This window comes from Calypte anna, chromosome 28 (genome assembly GCF_003957555.1).
Source record: "Calypte anna isolate BGI_N300 chromosome 28, bCalAnn1_v1.p, whole genome shotgun sequence".
Taxonomy (NCBI): Eukaryota; Metazoa; Chordata; class Aves; order Apodiformes; family Trochilidae; genus Calypte; species Calypte anna.
In genome coordinates, this window is record NC_044273.1 from 2,033,879 (window position 1) to 2,047,237 (window position 13,359).

Consider the following 13,359-nt stretch of genomic DNA (forward strand, 5'->3'; position numbering starts at 1 on the left):
TAATTGCATCCCAGAAAATGCTGCTCTCTGGTTGCACCAGAGCTCAGGTGCTGGTGCCAGGGGCTGAGCTCTCCTCTCTCCCCAGACGTGCGTGTGGAGCAGTGCTACATGAAGTGGGATGAAGATGAGTGCACGGAGCCCCTGCCAGGGAAGTACCGGATCGACATGTGCTGCTGCTCCGTGGGCTCAGCCTGGGGCATCGACTGTGAAGAATGTCCCAAGGTTGGCTCCAGTGAGTACAAGGCCATCTGCCCCAGGGGACCTGGCTTTGCCAACCGAGGAGATGTGCTTTCAGGAAGACCCTTCTACAAAGGTGAGGAGAAAGAGAGAAGCTGCTGATCATGGGCTCTGCTCAGGAATCCGGTGCCTGCCTTGGGACCCACAGGTTCAGGGCAGACGTCCCCTGCCTGAAACTCTGCTCTGCTACCCACAGATGTGAATGAATGTAAGGTCTTCTCTGGCCTCTGCACTCATGGGACCTGTCGAAACACCATTGGCAGCTTCAGGTGTCTCTGTGGCAATGGTTTTGCTTTGGATGCTGAGGAAAGGAACTGCACAGGTAAGGGGAGAGTAACCCCCTCGGACCACTCCTGCCCAGATGATCCTTGAGGTCCCTTCTAATCTAATATTCTATGATTCATTCTATGATCTTGCTGCCTCTCCTGCCTTGTGGACTGCCTGGCATGATGGTGGCACCCAGAGGAGTCATGGCAGTTGTCTTAGGGACATGTTGAAAAACCAAGGGCAGGACCATGAGCAGAAGGCTCGTGGGATGAAGGATCAGTCCTGCACCACCTCAGTGGCTGTCTCTCCCTTTATCAAGAGGAGGTCCTTGTCTGCTGGGTCAGACTTGTCAGTCCCAGGGCACTGAATTGGTGGTACAGGACAGGCAGCCCAGTGCCAGCTGGAGTAATGCTGTCACCTGTCCTGCCACCACCCCCTGCTCTTCATCCCCGCAGACATCGACGAGTGCCGCATCTCCCCGGACCTGTGTGGCCATGGCACCTGTGTCAACACCCCAGGCAGCTTCGAGTGCGAGTGCTTCGAGGGCTATGAGAGTGGCTTCATGATGATGAAGAACTGCATGGGTGAGGACCTCTCCCCAGGGTAGGCCAGCATCCTCACTGTGGCAGGGGGAGGATGGTGCCTGGTGTCACAAAGGGCTCTGTGCCAAGCTGCTCTGTGTGTGTGTGTGTGTGTATCTCCAGCTGGCTGTTCCCTGGTATCAAACCAGATCTCTTCATTGCCCTCCAGGGGAATTGGGCAAGTCCCTCTGCTCTCCCCTGAGTCTTCTGCCTTTTGCTTTGATAGCAAAGGTAGAGCTGGGCTGATGGAGAGAGAGGAATGCTGTGGGTGTAGCTGAGAGCACCATAGACATAACCCTGGGGGACAGCAAAGCAGATGCAAAGGGAAGTCAGGGTGTAAAAGTGAAGTCAGACACTGCACAGGCTCTTCAAGCTGGAGGACATAAAGAGAGAGACCCTGTCCCCAGCAAGGCTTGGCTTGAGCCCCAGACCTCTCCTGAGAAGGAGGACAAAAAGACAGAGCTGTAGGCTCTGCATGGGTGCATGGGTGCTGTGCCTCACATGGGCCAGCAGCTCCCCAGTGACAGCCCCACAGCCCCTTGGTGACAGTCCAGCAGTCACCACTCCGTGGTGTCTTTACCAGCAGTGTCCCAGGGCTCTGCACCACCCAGAGCCAACACAGCCCCTGGAGTGCTGCCAGTTGTGGGGGGACCAACCTGGGGGCCTTCCCTCAGACACCTCAATCTCTGAGAACTTTCTGGACCAGAGGGCAGAGGTTGCTGGTGCCTCAAGAGCTGGGGAAGGAGCCTGGCAGCCCAGGATAAACCAGGGAGGCCTCTGGATATAGTGCCAGGCCCAGGGTAGCAACCTGGGCTCTTTCTTCTGTGGCACAGAAGGGACATTGTTGGTCCTTCTCCTTGCCACCATTCCCTCAGCTCAGGGAGCCCATGGGGCCACGAGCCAGCTTCTGGAGTTCCTTCCCATCCCTTTCCTGCCTGCAGGGGCAGTTCCCTGCAGTCCCACTTCAATGTTACCTTCCTTGTTTTACATAAAACTGAGCCCTCGTGTTCCCTTCTTCATCTTGTACAACATTCACTCTTCTTCATTTTGTACTCATCCTTCCCTCGGGACCTTCTCTTGCCCCAAACCTTAGCCACTAAATCTCTCCTCTTGTTTCAGCAGCTGGAGCCTGGGCCTGGCATTGCCCCTGAGCTGGGACAGGAGCCATGCCTGGGATATTCATTCCTGCTGCACAAGGAGATGGCAACCTTTCTCCTGGGGGTTGGCTAGTGCTGGGAGGAGCTCTGCCAGTCCAGCAGCTTGAACTCCATGGCTCTGAGCTCCAGTTCAGACACACCTGGCTGTGTCCTTTGTGTGACATCTCCTCCCCTACTTTTCAGCCTTGTGTTACCCAGCAGGTACTTTTCTGCCACTGGTTATTGACATAGCCACACTCCAAACCTTGCCCCCCCTCTCCAGACATTCATTAATATCAGATGTTCAACCCTCACATTGAACCATTTCTTTTCAAACACCACTGCAGAATGTTTCCCAGCTTAGAGCTCTCTTTGTGTAGCACCCAATTCATGCCACCACAGTTGGCTTCTTGGTTCATCTTCCTCCCTTATGTGATGCCTCCTGTACCACATCCATCATTTTAATCTAGTTCTGTGTAGTTTGGTGCCTTGTCTAGATAATTTATGTTCTTTGTGCACAGCTGTCAGTTCTATCATCATTAGATCACTGCTGAGATCAGGTAGACCTATGATTTCCACCCCTATATTAGAAGAAATATTAAGCTTTGGTCTTTATAGTCCTGCTTGGCCTCCTGCTGTCATTGCACATCCTACAGCCATGTGACATTAAATCAAATGCCTCTGCTGGCTGTGAGGACATGGAGATGGACCTTGTTCACCATTTGATGGTTTGTGGCTTTTCTAGCCCTTAGTCTTGCTGATCCATCCAGTTTTTCTTGGGCTGCTTCCCACGGAGTCTCCTCTAAAATGCCTCTCAACCTGGTCTCACTTCAATGTGGTATCTAAGCAACTGTTGCTGGTTCTGCACCTTTCTTTGGGATCTGCAGCTTCAGCTGCAGCAATTTCATATCAGCTTCAACCATTAATCAGGCCCCAGATCAGTGCCCCAAACATTTGCACAGATCAAATCCTTCATGAGAAGTTCATCCAGTTACTATTGCACGAGCTCCCTTTCACCTTCCCATTTACCCATCTTTTAGCTTCAGATAATTCTTTACAGCTCCTCCCATCTGGCCAGTGCTTGTTTTTATTCTGTCAAACTGTCATCTGTTTTCAATTTAGTAATTCTTGTTTGTAGCTTAAAAAAAAAAAAACAAAAAATCCCATTAATGACCTCAGTGCCTCAGTTTGTCTCCAGCAAGTTAGCCAGATTGTTGCTATCCTCTAATTCCTGGCATACCATGTTCCTCTTCTCCTCTGTCTGGCCAGACTTAACTTCTCTGACTGACCTAGTCTTAATTTTCTGCTCTTTCTGCTTTTGGCTTGATCTTTTAAACCACATCAGTCTGGGGCAGGATTCAACGCCCTTTAGTTCTTTTTCATATTTGATTCCTTGGGTTCTTTAAAATAAATCCCTGCCCTGCCACTGGGTTTCTGCCTTTTCTGTGCAATTTGTAGTGTGGGTTACCACAGCTTTACAATGATCATCTTGCTTCTCCTCTTCCTTCTCCAGAATCCTGAGCTGTCCCCACTGGTGTCCTGCCAACTTCTTTCAGTAATGAGATCTCTGAGATCTTTCTATAAGGATGGTTTGATTTTTCTTTCTTTATTTAATGCTCAATATCATCTACACAATTCCACCTCACCCTTCTTCCTAGGTGACAGGGGACTCAGTCATTTCACCCCAAAGGGTGTTGTGATTCTACAGCATTGCCCAAGGGCAAGGATTAACTTCTTCCCACCTGTGTTTGGCAAAAGAATTTGGCTTTCAGCCTCACCAGGGAAAATGTCTTGCCAGCTCCTGGCAATAACCAGCATCAGCACTGGTCCTGCAGTTCATTAGAAACCATCTCCCACCATGGAGAACCAGAGCTGTGAGTCCTTTGGGACTGTTTGACAGGGAGCCAGCACACCAGGGTCAGATGGAGTCCAGTCCACTTTAGCTGTAGATCAGCTGAAAATCTCAACAAAGTGTTTTATTCGAGTGATATGAAGGATTTCAGTCTTAATTATGAGCAGAAAAATAAACCTATGAGAAGCAAATGTGTTCTTTAAATACCTCTGTTCCCAAGGGGTGCTTGGGGGCATTTTTTGAGTTTTCTCAGCTCATTTCTGTTACACCAATGGCTTTGAGTTCTGACTGCACATTTCTCAGAGCACAGCTGTGGGCAGATGAATCCTCTAAGCAGTTCCAGGGAGGTTTCCCTTTTTTCTGCTCTCTTCTTGTCAGGGCAGGACATCTTGAGTCAATCTTAGGAGCATGCAAGAATGCAAAATCTTTTGAATCTATTCTGGGACCAAACCAGAGAACCTCATTCTAAGATTCCAGTTTCCAGAGTCAGGAGAGCTGATTCATCCAGCACTTGCCCTTCCAAAGGCTGTGAGCTGGGCTGTGAAACACCACAGGTAGCACCAAGGCTCTTTCCTGGGCAATCTCTGTGATCAATACTGAATAATCACAGTGCTTCATCTTCTCCTTCTGTTGGCTTCAGGTTCCAACCATCCCCAGTTCATCATTCCAGTAGTTTCCCTTGTTTGGAATTTTAGTCTGGCATTTATCAACCTCCCTATCAGTCGATGTTGTTTTGTTGTTGTTGTTGTTGTTGTTGTTTTGTTTGGGGTTTTGTTTGTTTTGCTGGGGTTTTTTAAGTATTATTGTTAATGCCAGCAGCCTCATTCCATCTTTGGCTGGATCACAGCTCTCTGCCAGCACTTTTATCTATTTCAGGAATTTCTCCAGGTCTTAGGAGATGCAACCCCTTTGTGCAGAGATGATTTTTGCAGAAATACACAGACTATTTCCTAGCCCTAAGTGGGATTCTGGAGCTACTCCAGAGGCTGTTACCAAGCAAGTCTTTCTTTTAGTGTTCTACCAAAGCAGCTACACATTTCCTGAGGAACTGTCTGCTGCTTGGACTTGTGCAAAATGTGCTAAGATGGGTTGGATGGGATCTAGGAATTCTTTTTCTAGCCTAGCTAATCTGCACAAAGCTCATCACTTCTTTCCTCCTGCTGTGACATTTTCTATGTCCCAAAGTAGATACTTCAAGCACAAGCCCACTGGACTTCTCCAAGCCCTGGATTTGCTGCTCCTTTAATTTTGTGACCTCCTTCTGGTTTGGGCTGGCTAGATCACTGGTGGAAGGACTGCAGTGCATGGCACCCCCACCACCCCATTATTTGCAAAACCCAGCTGAAGGGGGCAATCCATCCATCCCATTTCATGTCACTCTCTTCAGATATCAACGAGTGTGAGCGGGACCCTCTGCTGTGCCGGGGTGGGATCTGCATGAACACTGATGGCAGCTTTGAATGCATCTGTCCCCCTGGCCATGAGCTGACTTCTGAAGGGAACACCTGCATAGGTGAGATGGTGGAAAGCTACAGCATGACCATGGCTAATGATACAGGGGGACTTGGGTCTCATGCTGGGCATCTGAATCTCTCCTCCCAATCCAAGGTGTGGGTGCAAGGAGGGACCAAGGCCACTCCCCGGGTTTCGTTGCCTTTATGGTGTCGTTCTCCCTCCTGTTCCCTGAAGGCTGACCCAATGGGGCAATGACCAATTCCCTTTGGAGATGGCAGGAGGTGGGAGGTATCAGGGTGATGCTGAAGGTGGTGTTGCCATGGCTGGCTGCTCACACTCCTCTTCCCACCACAGATATCAACGAGTGTTCCCTCAGTGACAACCTGTGTCGCAATGGCCGCTGCGTCAACGTCATCGGTACCTACCAGTGTGCCTGTGACCCGGGCTTCCAGCCCACTCTGGACAGGCAGGGCTGTGTGGGTGAGTAGCTCCTCCTTGCCAAGCCCCCAGTGTGCATCCAGAACCCTCTTACTTCTGCTGATGCTGATGGGGTGTGTGAGGGTAAGGCAAAGAGGGACCTCCTGGCCAAGAGGGTGGAGTGACCACCCCTGGAGGTGTTAAAAAACCATGAGGATGGAGCACTTCAGGACATGGTTTAGTTGGCTGATGGTGTTGGGTTGGTGGTTGGGCTCGATGATCTTAAAGGTCTTCCCCAACTTAATGGTTTCCACAATTCAATGACTGTATGAGCCCCACCCATGCTGGCACTGCTGGTGAGGGGCTGACACCAGCTGTGAAGGGATTGGCAGAGAAAGCAAGAGCTGCTTTCTTCTGGCTGGGGGAGCTTTTTTGCATCTCCCAACCCATCTCTGCTACTGGCATCGTGTCTGAGCAGCTCTGCTGTGAGGCACCTACCCCAGCAGCCTCCTGCCCTCCTCCTTCTCCCCAGACATCGACGAGTGCACCATCACCAACGGGGGGTGTGACACACACTGCTCCAACTCAGAGGGCAGCTACGAGTGCAGCTGCAGTGAAGGCTACGCCCTGATGCCAGACAAGAGATCGTGTGCAGGTGAGCAGAGAGCTCTGCTCCCCAGCCTCTATCCTCTCTATCCACTGCCAGCCATGCTGCTGGCTGCCAGGGGAGGAGGGGGTGTCTCATTTTTGAGTCATGATGTCCCTAGATAGATGTTTTCGCTCTGTGCTGCAGTATCCAGCCTCTCCTTAGGGGTTCCAGAGTCCTGGAACTACACAATGAGGCACAAAGCCTGTGACCCCCACCTGTGACTCCCTCCTTGTCCCCTTCCGTGACCCCGTCCTGTCCCTTCTTGCGACCCCTTCCTGTCCTTTCAAAAAACTGTGACCCCCTCCTATGACCCCTTCCTTGTCCCCTGCTGTGACCCCATCCTCTCCCTTCCTGTGACCCTCTTTGTCCCCTCCTGTAATCTCTTCCTGTTCCCTACTGTGACCCCATCCTGTCCCCTCCTGTGATCCCCTGCTGTCCCTTCCTCCTTTCCCCATTTACCACTCTCTTTGTCTCCTCCTTCGACTCCCTCCCATCCCCTCCTCTGCCCACAATCCCTTTCCACTGCCTCTACCCTCTTTACTTTGGCCATGGTCTCCTCTCTAGACATTGATGAGTGCGAGGACAACCCAGACATCTGTGATGGGGGGCAGTGCACCAACATCCCCGGGGAGTACCGCTGCCTCTGCTTCGATGGCTTCATGGCATCCCTGGACATGAAGACCTGTATTGGTGAGGACAAAGCTGTCCCTGGGGGACCTGCCAGCACTGTGTCCCATGGCTGCTGGTGGAGGGAGGAAGGGCTACAGAGAGTTGCCCCAACAACCAGGTTGTGATGGTGTTCCAAGGAAGCCCTGTTTCTCCTGCAGATGTAAATGAATGTGATCTCAACCCCAATATCTGCCTGCATGGAGAGTGTGAAAACACCAAGGGCTCCTTCATCTGTCACTGCCAGCTGGGCTACTTTGTCAAGAAAGGAACCACGGGATGCACAGGTGTGAACTCAGCAGACCTGGATCCAGGGCTGTTGGTGGGAGCCCCACAACCACCTTCATGAAGGGAACACCATCCTTGTAGTGGGGGATGCTGTAGACAGCAGGGGTGTGGGTGTGTGCTAGGAGCCCCCTCTTGTGCAGGCAGGGGCAGGAATTGTCACTTTTCCAGTTTATAGCCAAGCCAGGGACCCGCCCTTCCTTTTTGTCTTCATCTGCCAGGGCTGAGCTCCTCATCTTAAGGGTACATCTCCAAACAGCTGCTTCCCCAAAGCATCTTGTCCCCATCTTATAGGGTTCAGGCTCCCAGGAGCTATCGGTACCCAGACCTCTTGGTGAGCTTGCTCCTGGCTGCCCTCTCCTTTCCAAGGGGAGCTGAGCCCTGCTTTCCTCCTTCCTTCCTGCAGACATTGATGAGTGTGAGATTGGAGCTCACAACTGTGACATGCATGCCTCCTGCATCAACGTGCCCGGCAGCTTCAAGTGCAAGTGTCGGACAGGCTGGCTGGGAGATGGGCTGAAGTGCAATGGTGAGTTCCCACCCCAGGAGAAGACGTTGGGCAGTCCTGGGGGCACCTCTGAAGCTGCCACCTGCATCCTCTTGACTCCCAGGAGTCCCACAGGAGGGTTTATGGAAGTGTGGAGAGATTTGGGAGGGTGGAGAGAGAGGGACCAAGGGTGTGGGCACATGGGAATTGCACTGGCATGTTCTACAGCTCTGTCTCATGAATGTGGGAGTGAGGGCTTGTGTTTGGGGGATGTGGAGTGTTAGGTGTAGTATTGAGATGACTGGGTGAACACCAGCATCAGGGGAGGTGTGTAGGGTTGTGTAGGGCAATGTCTGGTGGCCACGGAAGCTCACAGAGATGTGTTGGAGCCTCATGGGTGCTCTGAGTGCCTGGAGATTGCAGCTTTCTGGCCAAATTTGTGTCCTCCTGAACCCCACGTGAGCTGCTCAGGCTTAGAGGAAAGGCTGGAGGCAAAACCTTGACTGGGTCTTCTCCTTGTCCAGACCTGGATGAGTGTGCAACTGAAGAGCACAAGTGCAACCTGAATGCCAACTGTGTCAACACCCCGGGCTCCTATCGCTGTGCCTGCCGAGAAGGCTTCAACGGGGATGGCTTCTCCTGCTCAGGTGAGGCCCATGGGATCAGCTGGCAGCAGGAACAGAGCTTGGGCATCTTGCTGGGACATGGGGTCACCCCCTCTCAAACACCAGCCTGGCTCAGCATCTGGCTGCTTCTGTCTGGGCTTCCCCAAAGCAGATGTCCCCCAAATGCCACTGAAGCCCATTCTGCACCCCAGGCTGCTCAGATACCTTCAGCAGAGACCCAGCAAAGCTTTGGGGAGAACCAAGGCAATGAGAAGCATTGCAGCCCCCTCCTCCCAGCCTCCCAGCAGTGTTGGGAACAAGCTTGTGGGAATTCCCTGGGCAAGCTGAGGGAAGCTCCCATCTTCAGGTGGACACCGTGTCCTTCTCATGCTTGACTCTCCTTAGATGTGGATGAGTGTGCAGACAACGTGAACCTGTGTGAGAATGGACAATGTCTCAATGCCCCTGGGGGCTACCGCTGCGAGTGTGAGATGGGCTTCAACCCCACAGAGGACAGCAAGGCCTGCCAGGGTGAGTGCCCAGACTTGTCACTGCCACTCCAGGAGACCCAGTGTCCACCTCCTTTCTGGCCTTGGCTCTCCACTACACTGTCATCTCCTGACCCACCATCCCCTGGTGGTGCAAGGCTCCCGAGGTGCCAGCTCTTCCACGCAGAGGAGTTGGTTGCCAGCCTGCAGATGTGTCCATGCATGGTGTGGGCAATCCCCAAACCAGGGCTGAAGGCAGGCACACAGCATGCCTCCTCCTGCTCACCTAGAAGGTGGTGTCCCATGGCAGCAGAACCATCTTGAGATGGATTCCCCACAGCTGGGCTGTGGCTCTGCTTTGTGGGGGGAGCAGAAGAGCCCTCCCTGTCTTGGCCCTCACTCACTCTGCCAGGTCCTGAGTCCCCAGCTCTCTCTCTTTTGCAGACATTGATGAGTGCACCTTCCAGAATATCTGTGTCTTTGGGACCTGCCAGAACCTGCCCGGGATGTTCCGCTGTGCCTGTGATGATGGCTACGAGTTGGACAGGAGTGGAGGCAACTGCACAGGTAGGGGACTTACCTAGGGCTGGTGGATGTGGATCCCTGCTCTGTCACCTGCTGGCCCAGGAGCTTGCCCCAACCATGACAGGGAGTGGGACCAACAGCCTAAAGCTAACCAAGCATCTCTGGGTGATGCACTGATGTGTCTTGGCAAGATTTCTGTGGCACTCATCATCTTTCTTTTTGGTCTTCATCTTTCCATCTTCCCAGACATCAATGAATGTGCAGACCCTGTGAACTGCATCAATGGCTTGTGTGTCAACACCCCGGGCAGCTACCTGTGCAACTGTCCCCAGGACTTTGAGCTGAACCCCACTGGTGTGGGCTGTGTGGGTGAGTGGGGACCTGTGTGGAGAGCACACTTTCCATCTAACAGCTTGGGGGTCCTTAGCAGTCTGGAACCATCTGGAACTGGTTTTTACCAGAGACAAGGGGGGCTGATCACCATCTGCCCTACAAACTCCCTGGCTGTCCAGAACGGGCAGCAACACATCCATGGCCCACTTGATGTCACCAGTGTGGGTCCTCTCCTGACTGAAGAAATGGCATTCCTACAGCCTGAGCCATATGGTGCCAAAGTTCCAGCACAAACTGAGGCAGAACTTGCACCTGGGCTGCCTGGGAAACTCTGGAGCTGGTCTGAAGGGTTTGCTTCCTGACATGCCCTGGCAGGGTGGTGTTATTTGAGTCATGCTCCCAAGCTGTACTGAAGACAGGTCACCTTGCTGGGACCTCCCCAGCATACAGGGTGGCTTTTACCAGGCAAGCTTTATTCTTGAAGGCTTCCCAAAGTCATAAACTTCAAGGAGAGCTTGGATGTGGTTTACCACAGCATGGCTGGGTGACAGTGTGACCAGCTGGGACAGGACAGGGACTTTCTCCCTCTCTTGGATTTTTGAGACCTCCTTTGGTGTCAGCTTGGCAGTTGGACTTGTTGATCTTACAGGTCTTTTCCAACCTTCATGATTCAATGGTTCTCTGCACACAAGTCTTCCCTGGAGAGGCTTTGCTCACCTGCCACTGTCTTTGTGCAGATACCCGTGTTGGGAACTGCTTCCTGGACACCCAGGATCGAGGAGATGGGGGGATCTCCTGCAGTGCAGAAATTGGAGTTGGGGTCACTCGGGCATCCTGCTGCTGCTCGTTGGGTCGGGCATGGGGTAACCCCTGTGAGCTTTGTCCTCCAGCCAACACAAGTGAGTTGGAGAAATGTCTGGGGTAACATTGGGAATGGGCTGGACAGAGGAGAGAGATGTGGTCACTTCCCTGTGGCTTCTCAGCTCAGGCTGGGGGTCCTGCATCCATCATCATGATGGAGCAAGGGAAGCTGAGAGAGAAGAAGGCAACCTTGTTGTGTCAGTGGGATGGGTGGGACAGGACAGGGGAGAGGTGAAATGGGGCTGGTTGTGCCTGAGGGGAACAGGTTGGGATCCTTCATCCCTAGACAAAGGGAGGGCAGAGGATGTGGAATAATCCCATTAGAGGATGGGAAGGCTGGGAGAGGGTGACCAGGTTGGCTTGTCTTGTGATGGGAGTCAGGCTGCTCCACCTGGGATCACTGTCAACATCTTCATGGCCTGTTTGTCCTGGGTTCCCCCTGCTCCTCCCTACCCCTCCTGTTTCACAGGAGCCCACTCAGCAACTCCCTGACTGATTTTTTCCACAGCTGAGTACAAGACCTTGTGCCCTGGAGGAGAAGGTTTTCGGCCCAACCCCATCACTGTCATCCTGGAAGGTAAAGCCAAACCTGGCCCTCAGTGCAAGCCCACCCAGCCCCTGGCCACCAAGTGATAACTAAAAAGTGGGTGCCCTCCTTGAATGTGCTCCAGCCACCTGGCCAAGCCAACTGGGCACCAGGGAGGGCTGGAGGTGGTGGGATGAATCCCAGGGTAGAGGCACTGCCTGGGCTGGCAGAGAGTGACCACCTCCCACCTCCTCTCCCTGCTCAGATATTGATGAATGCCAGGAGCTGCCAGGCCTCTGCCAGGGTGGCAACTGCGTCAACACTTTTGGCAGCTTCCAGTGTGAGTGTCCCCTTGGCTACTACCTCAACGAGGACACACGGATCTGTGAAGGTAGCTACACCCTGGGGCTGGGCTTCTCTGGGTGCCTGGCAGGGGGTGTGCAGCATTGGATGTGTGGCTGGGCTGCCTGAGGAGTGGTTGGCAGAATCCCTTCCCCTTTTCTCTTCCAGGCTTCCCATCCTCACCACAAACCCTGTCCCCTTTCCCAGTCTGGTCCCCGTGCCAGGCCCATAGACTCAAAGAGTGGTTGGGGTGGGAAGGGACCTTAAATCTCACCCAGTGCCACCCCCTGCCATGGTCAGGGACACCTCCCACCAGCCCAGGGTGCTCCAAGCCCCATCCAACCTGGAGCCTTCAACACTGCCAGGGATGGGGCAGCCACAGCTTCTCTGGGCAACCTGGGCCAGGGGCTCAGCACCCTCACACCAAAGAATTTCTTCCTAATGTCCAACCTAAATCTTCCCTCTCCTGGTTTGAAGCCATCACCCCTGGTCCCACCACTCCAGGCCCTTGTCAGAAGCCCCTTCAGTAGCCTCTATAGGGACTGGAAGGTGCTCTAAGGTCTCTCCAGAACCTTCTCCATGTTGAACAGCCCCAACTCTCCAGATTCCCATCCATATTTTGTGCCCAGCCTACCTCCAGCCCCCATCTCAGCCCTTTCTCTGCCTGTGCCTGGCTCTCTGACCTCTGTTCTCCTCTCTTGTGCAGATATTGATGAGTGCTCAGCTCACATTGGGATCTGTGGCCCTGGGACCTGCTACAACACCCTTGGCAACTACACCTGTGTCTGCCCCCCCGAGTACATGCAAGTCAACGGAGGAAACAACTGCATGGGTACAGCACGGGCCAGACCAGTGGGAAGGGGTCTGTCCCTGTCCCCACCCTGTGCCATGGGCAGGATGGGGTGGGGAGGATGCAGTGGGGCTGAGCAGATGGTAGAAGAAGGGCTGGGAGCTGGGGCTGAGGGACAGGAGATCTGAGGTCACCAGTGTCACCCCACATCCCTGCCTTTACGCTGCACATGTTGCCTGGGTTCTCCCCAGATATGGGGAGAAATGGATGGAGTGGGGTGTGGAGGGACCCAGCAGAGTGTTGGACCCAGCTGCTATGGGACAGGACCCAGCAATCCCACTGGATCCCACTGGGCTGCAGCCCATCACTTCAGCCACTGGGCTCCCTTGTGTGTCACCTCCAGTCCCCGAGCACCAGGAGCAGGACAGTCCAGCATGTCCCCAGCAATGAGCACCCTGGGGCTGGCAGCACCCGTTCCTCGAGTTGGGATAACCTCTTCCTGGGGCTTGGAGCACTCATTCCTGGGGTTGGGAGCACCCATTCCTGGGACTGCCGTGAGACACTGGGCTGCCCTTGCAGACATGAGGAAGAGCGTTTGCTATCGCAACTACAACGACACGTGTGAGAATGAGCTCTCCTTCAACATGACCAAGAAGATGTGCTGCTGCTCCTACAACATTGGCAAGGCCTGGAACAAGCCCTGTGAGCCCTGTCCCACACCAGCCAGCTGTAAGTCAACCTCCCTGGAAGAACATCATGGTACAGTGGCTGCCCCCTCCCTTTTAGTCTCAAAGAATTTGGGTGGGAAGGGACCTTAAATTTCATCCAGTCCCACCCACCTGCCATGGGCTGGTGGT

General features: G+C 53.5%; 1 protein-coding gene across 1 annotated transcript in view; it reads left to right on the forward strand.

The window, feature by feature from the left end:
* LOC103528243 (fibrillin-2) overlaps positions 1–13,359 on the forward strand; it is a 146,921-nt gene that overhangs the window by 119,270 nt on the left and 14,292 nt on the right. Inside the window, 18 exon segments of the mRNA XM_030466655.1 lie at positions 86–313; positions 434–559; positions 960–1,088; positions 5,461–5,586; positions 5,883–6,008; positions 6,478–6,600; positions 7,159–7,284; positions 7,422–7,547; positions 7,952–8,074; positions 8,557–8,679; positions 9,043–9,168; positions 9,570–9,692; positions 9,897–10,019; positions 10,721–10,882; positions 11,353–11,421; positions 11,636–11,761; positions 12,419–12,544; positions 13,082–13,231. Coding sequence (XP_030322515.1) covers positions 86–313; positions 434–559; positions 960–1,088; positions 5,461–5,586; positions 5,883–6,008; positions 6,478–6,600; positions 7,159–7,284; positions 7,422–7,547; positions 7,952–8,074; positions 8,557–8,679; positions 9,043–9,168; positions 9,570–9,692; positions 9,897–10,019; positions 10,721–10,882; positions 11,353–11,421; positions 11,636–11,761; positions 12,419–12,544; positions 13,082–13,231 — 2,361 coding nt within the window.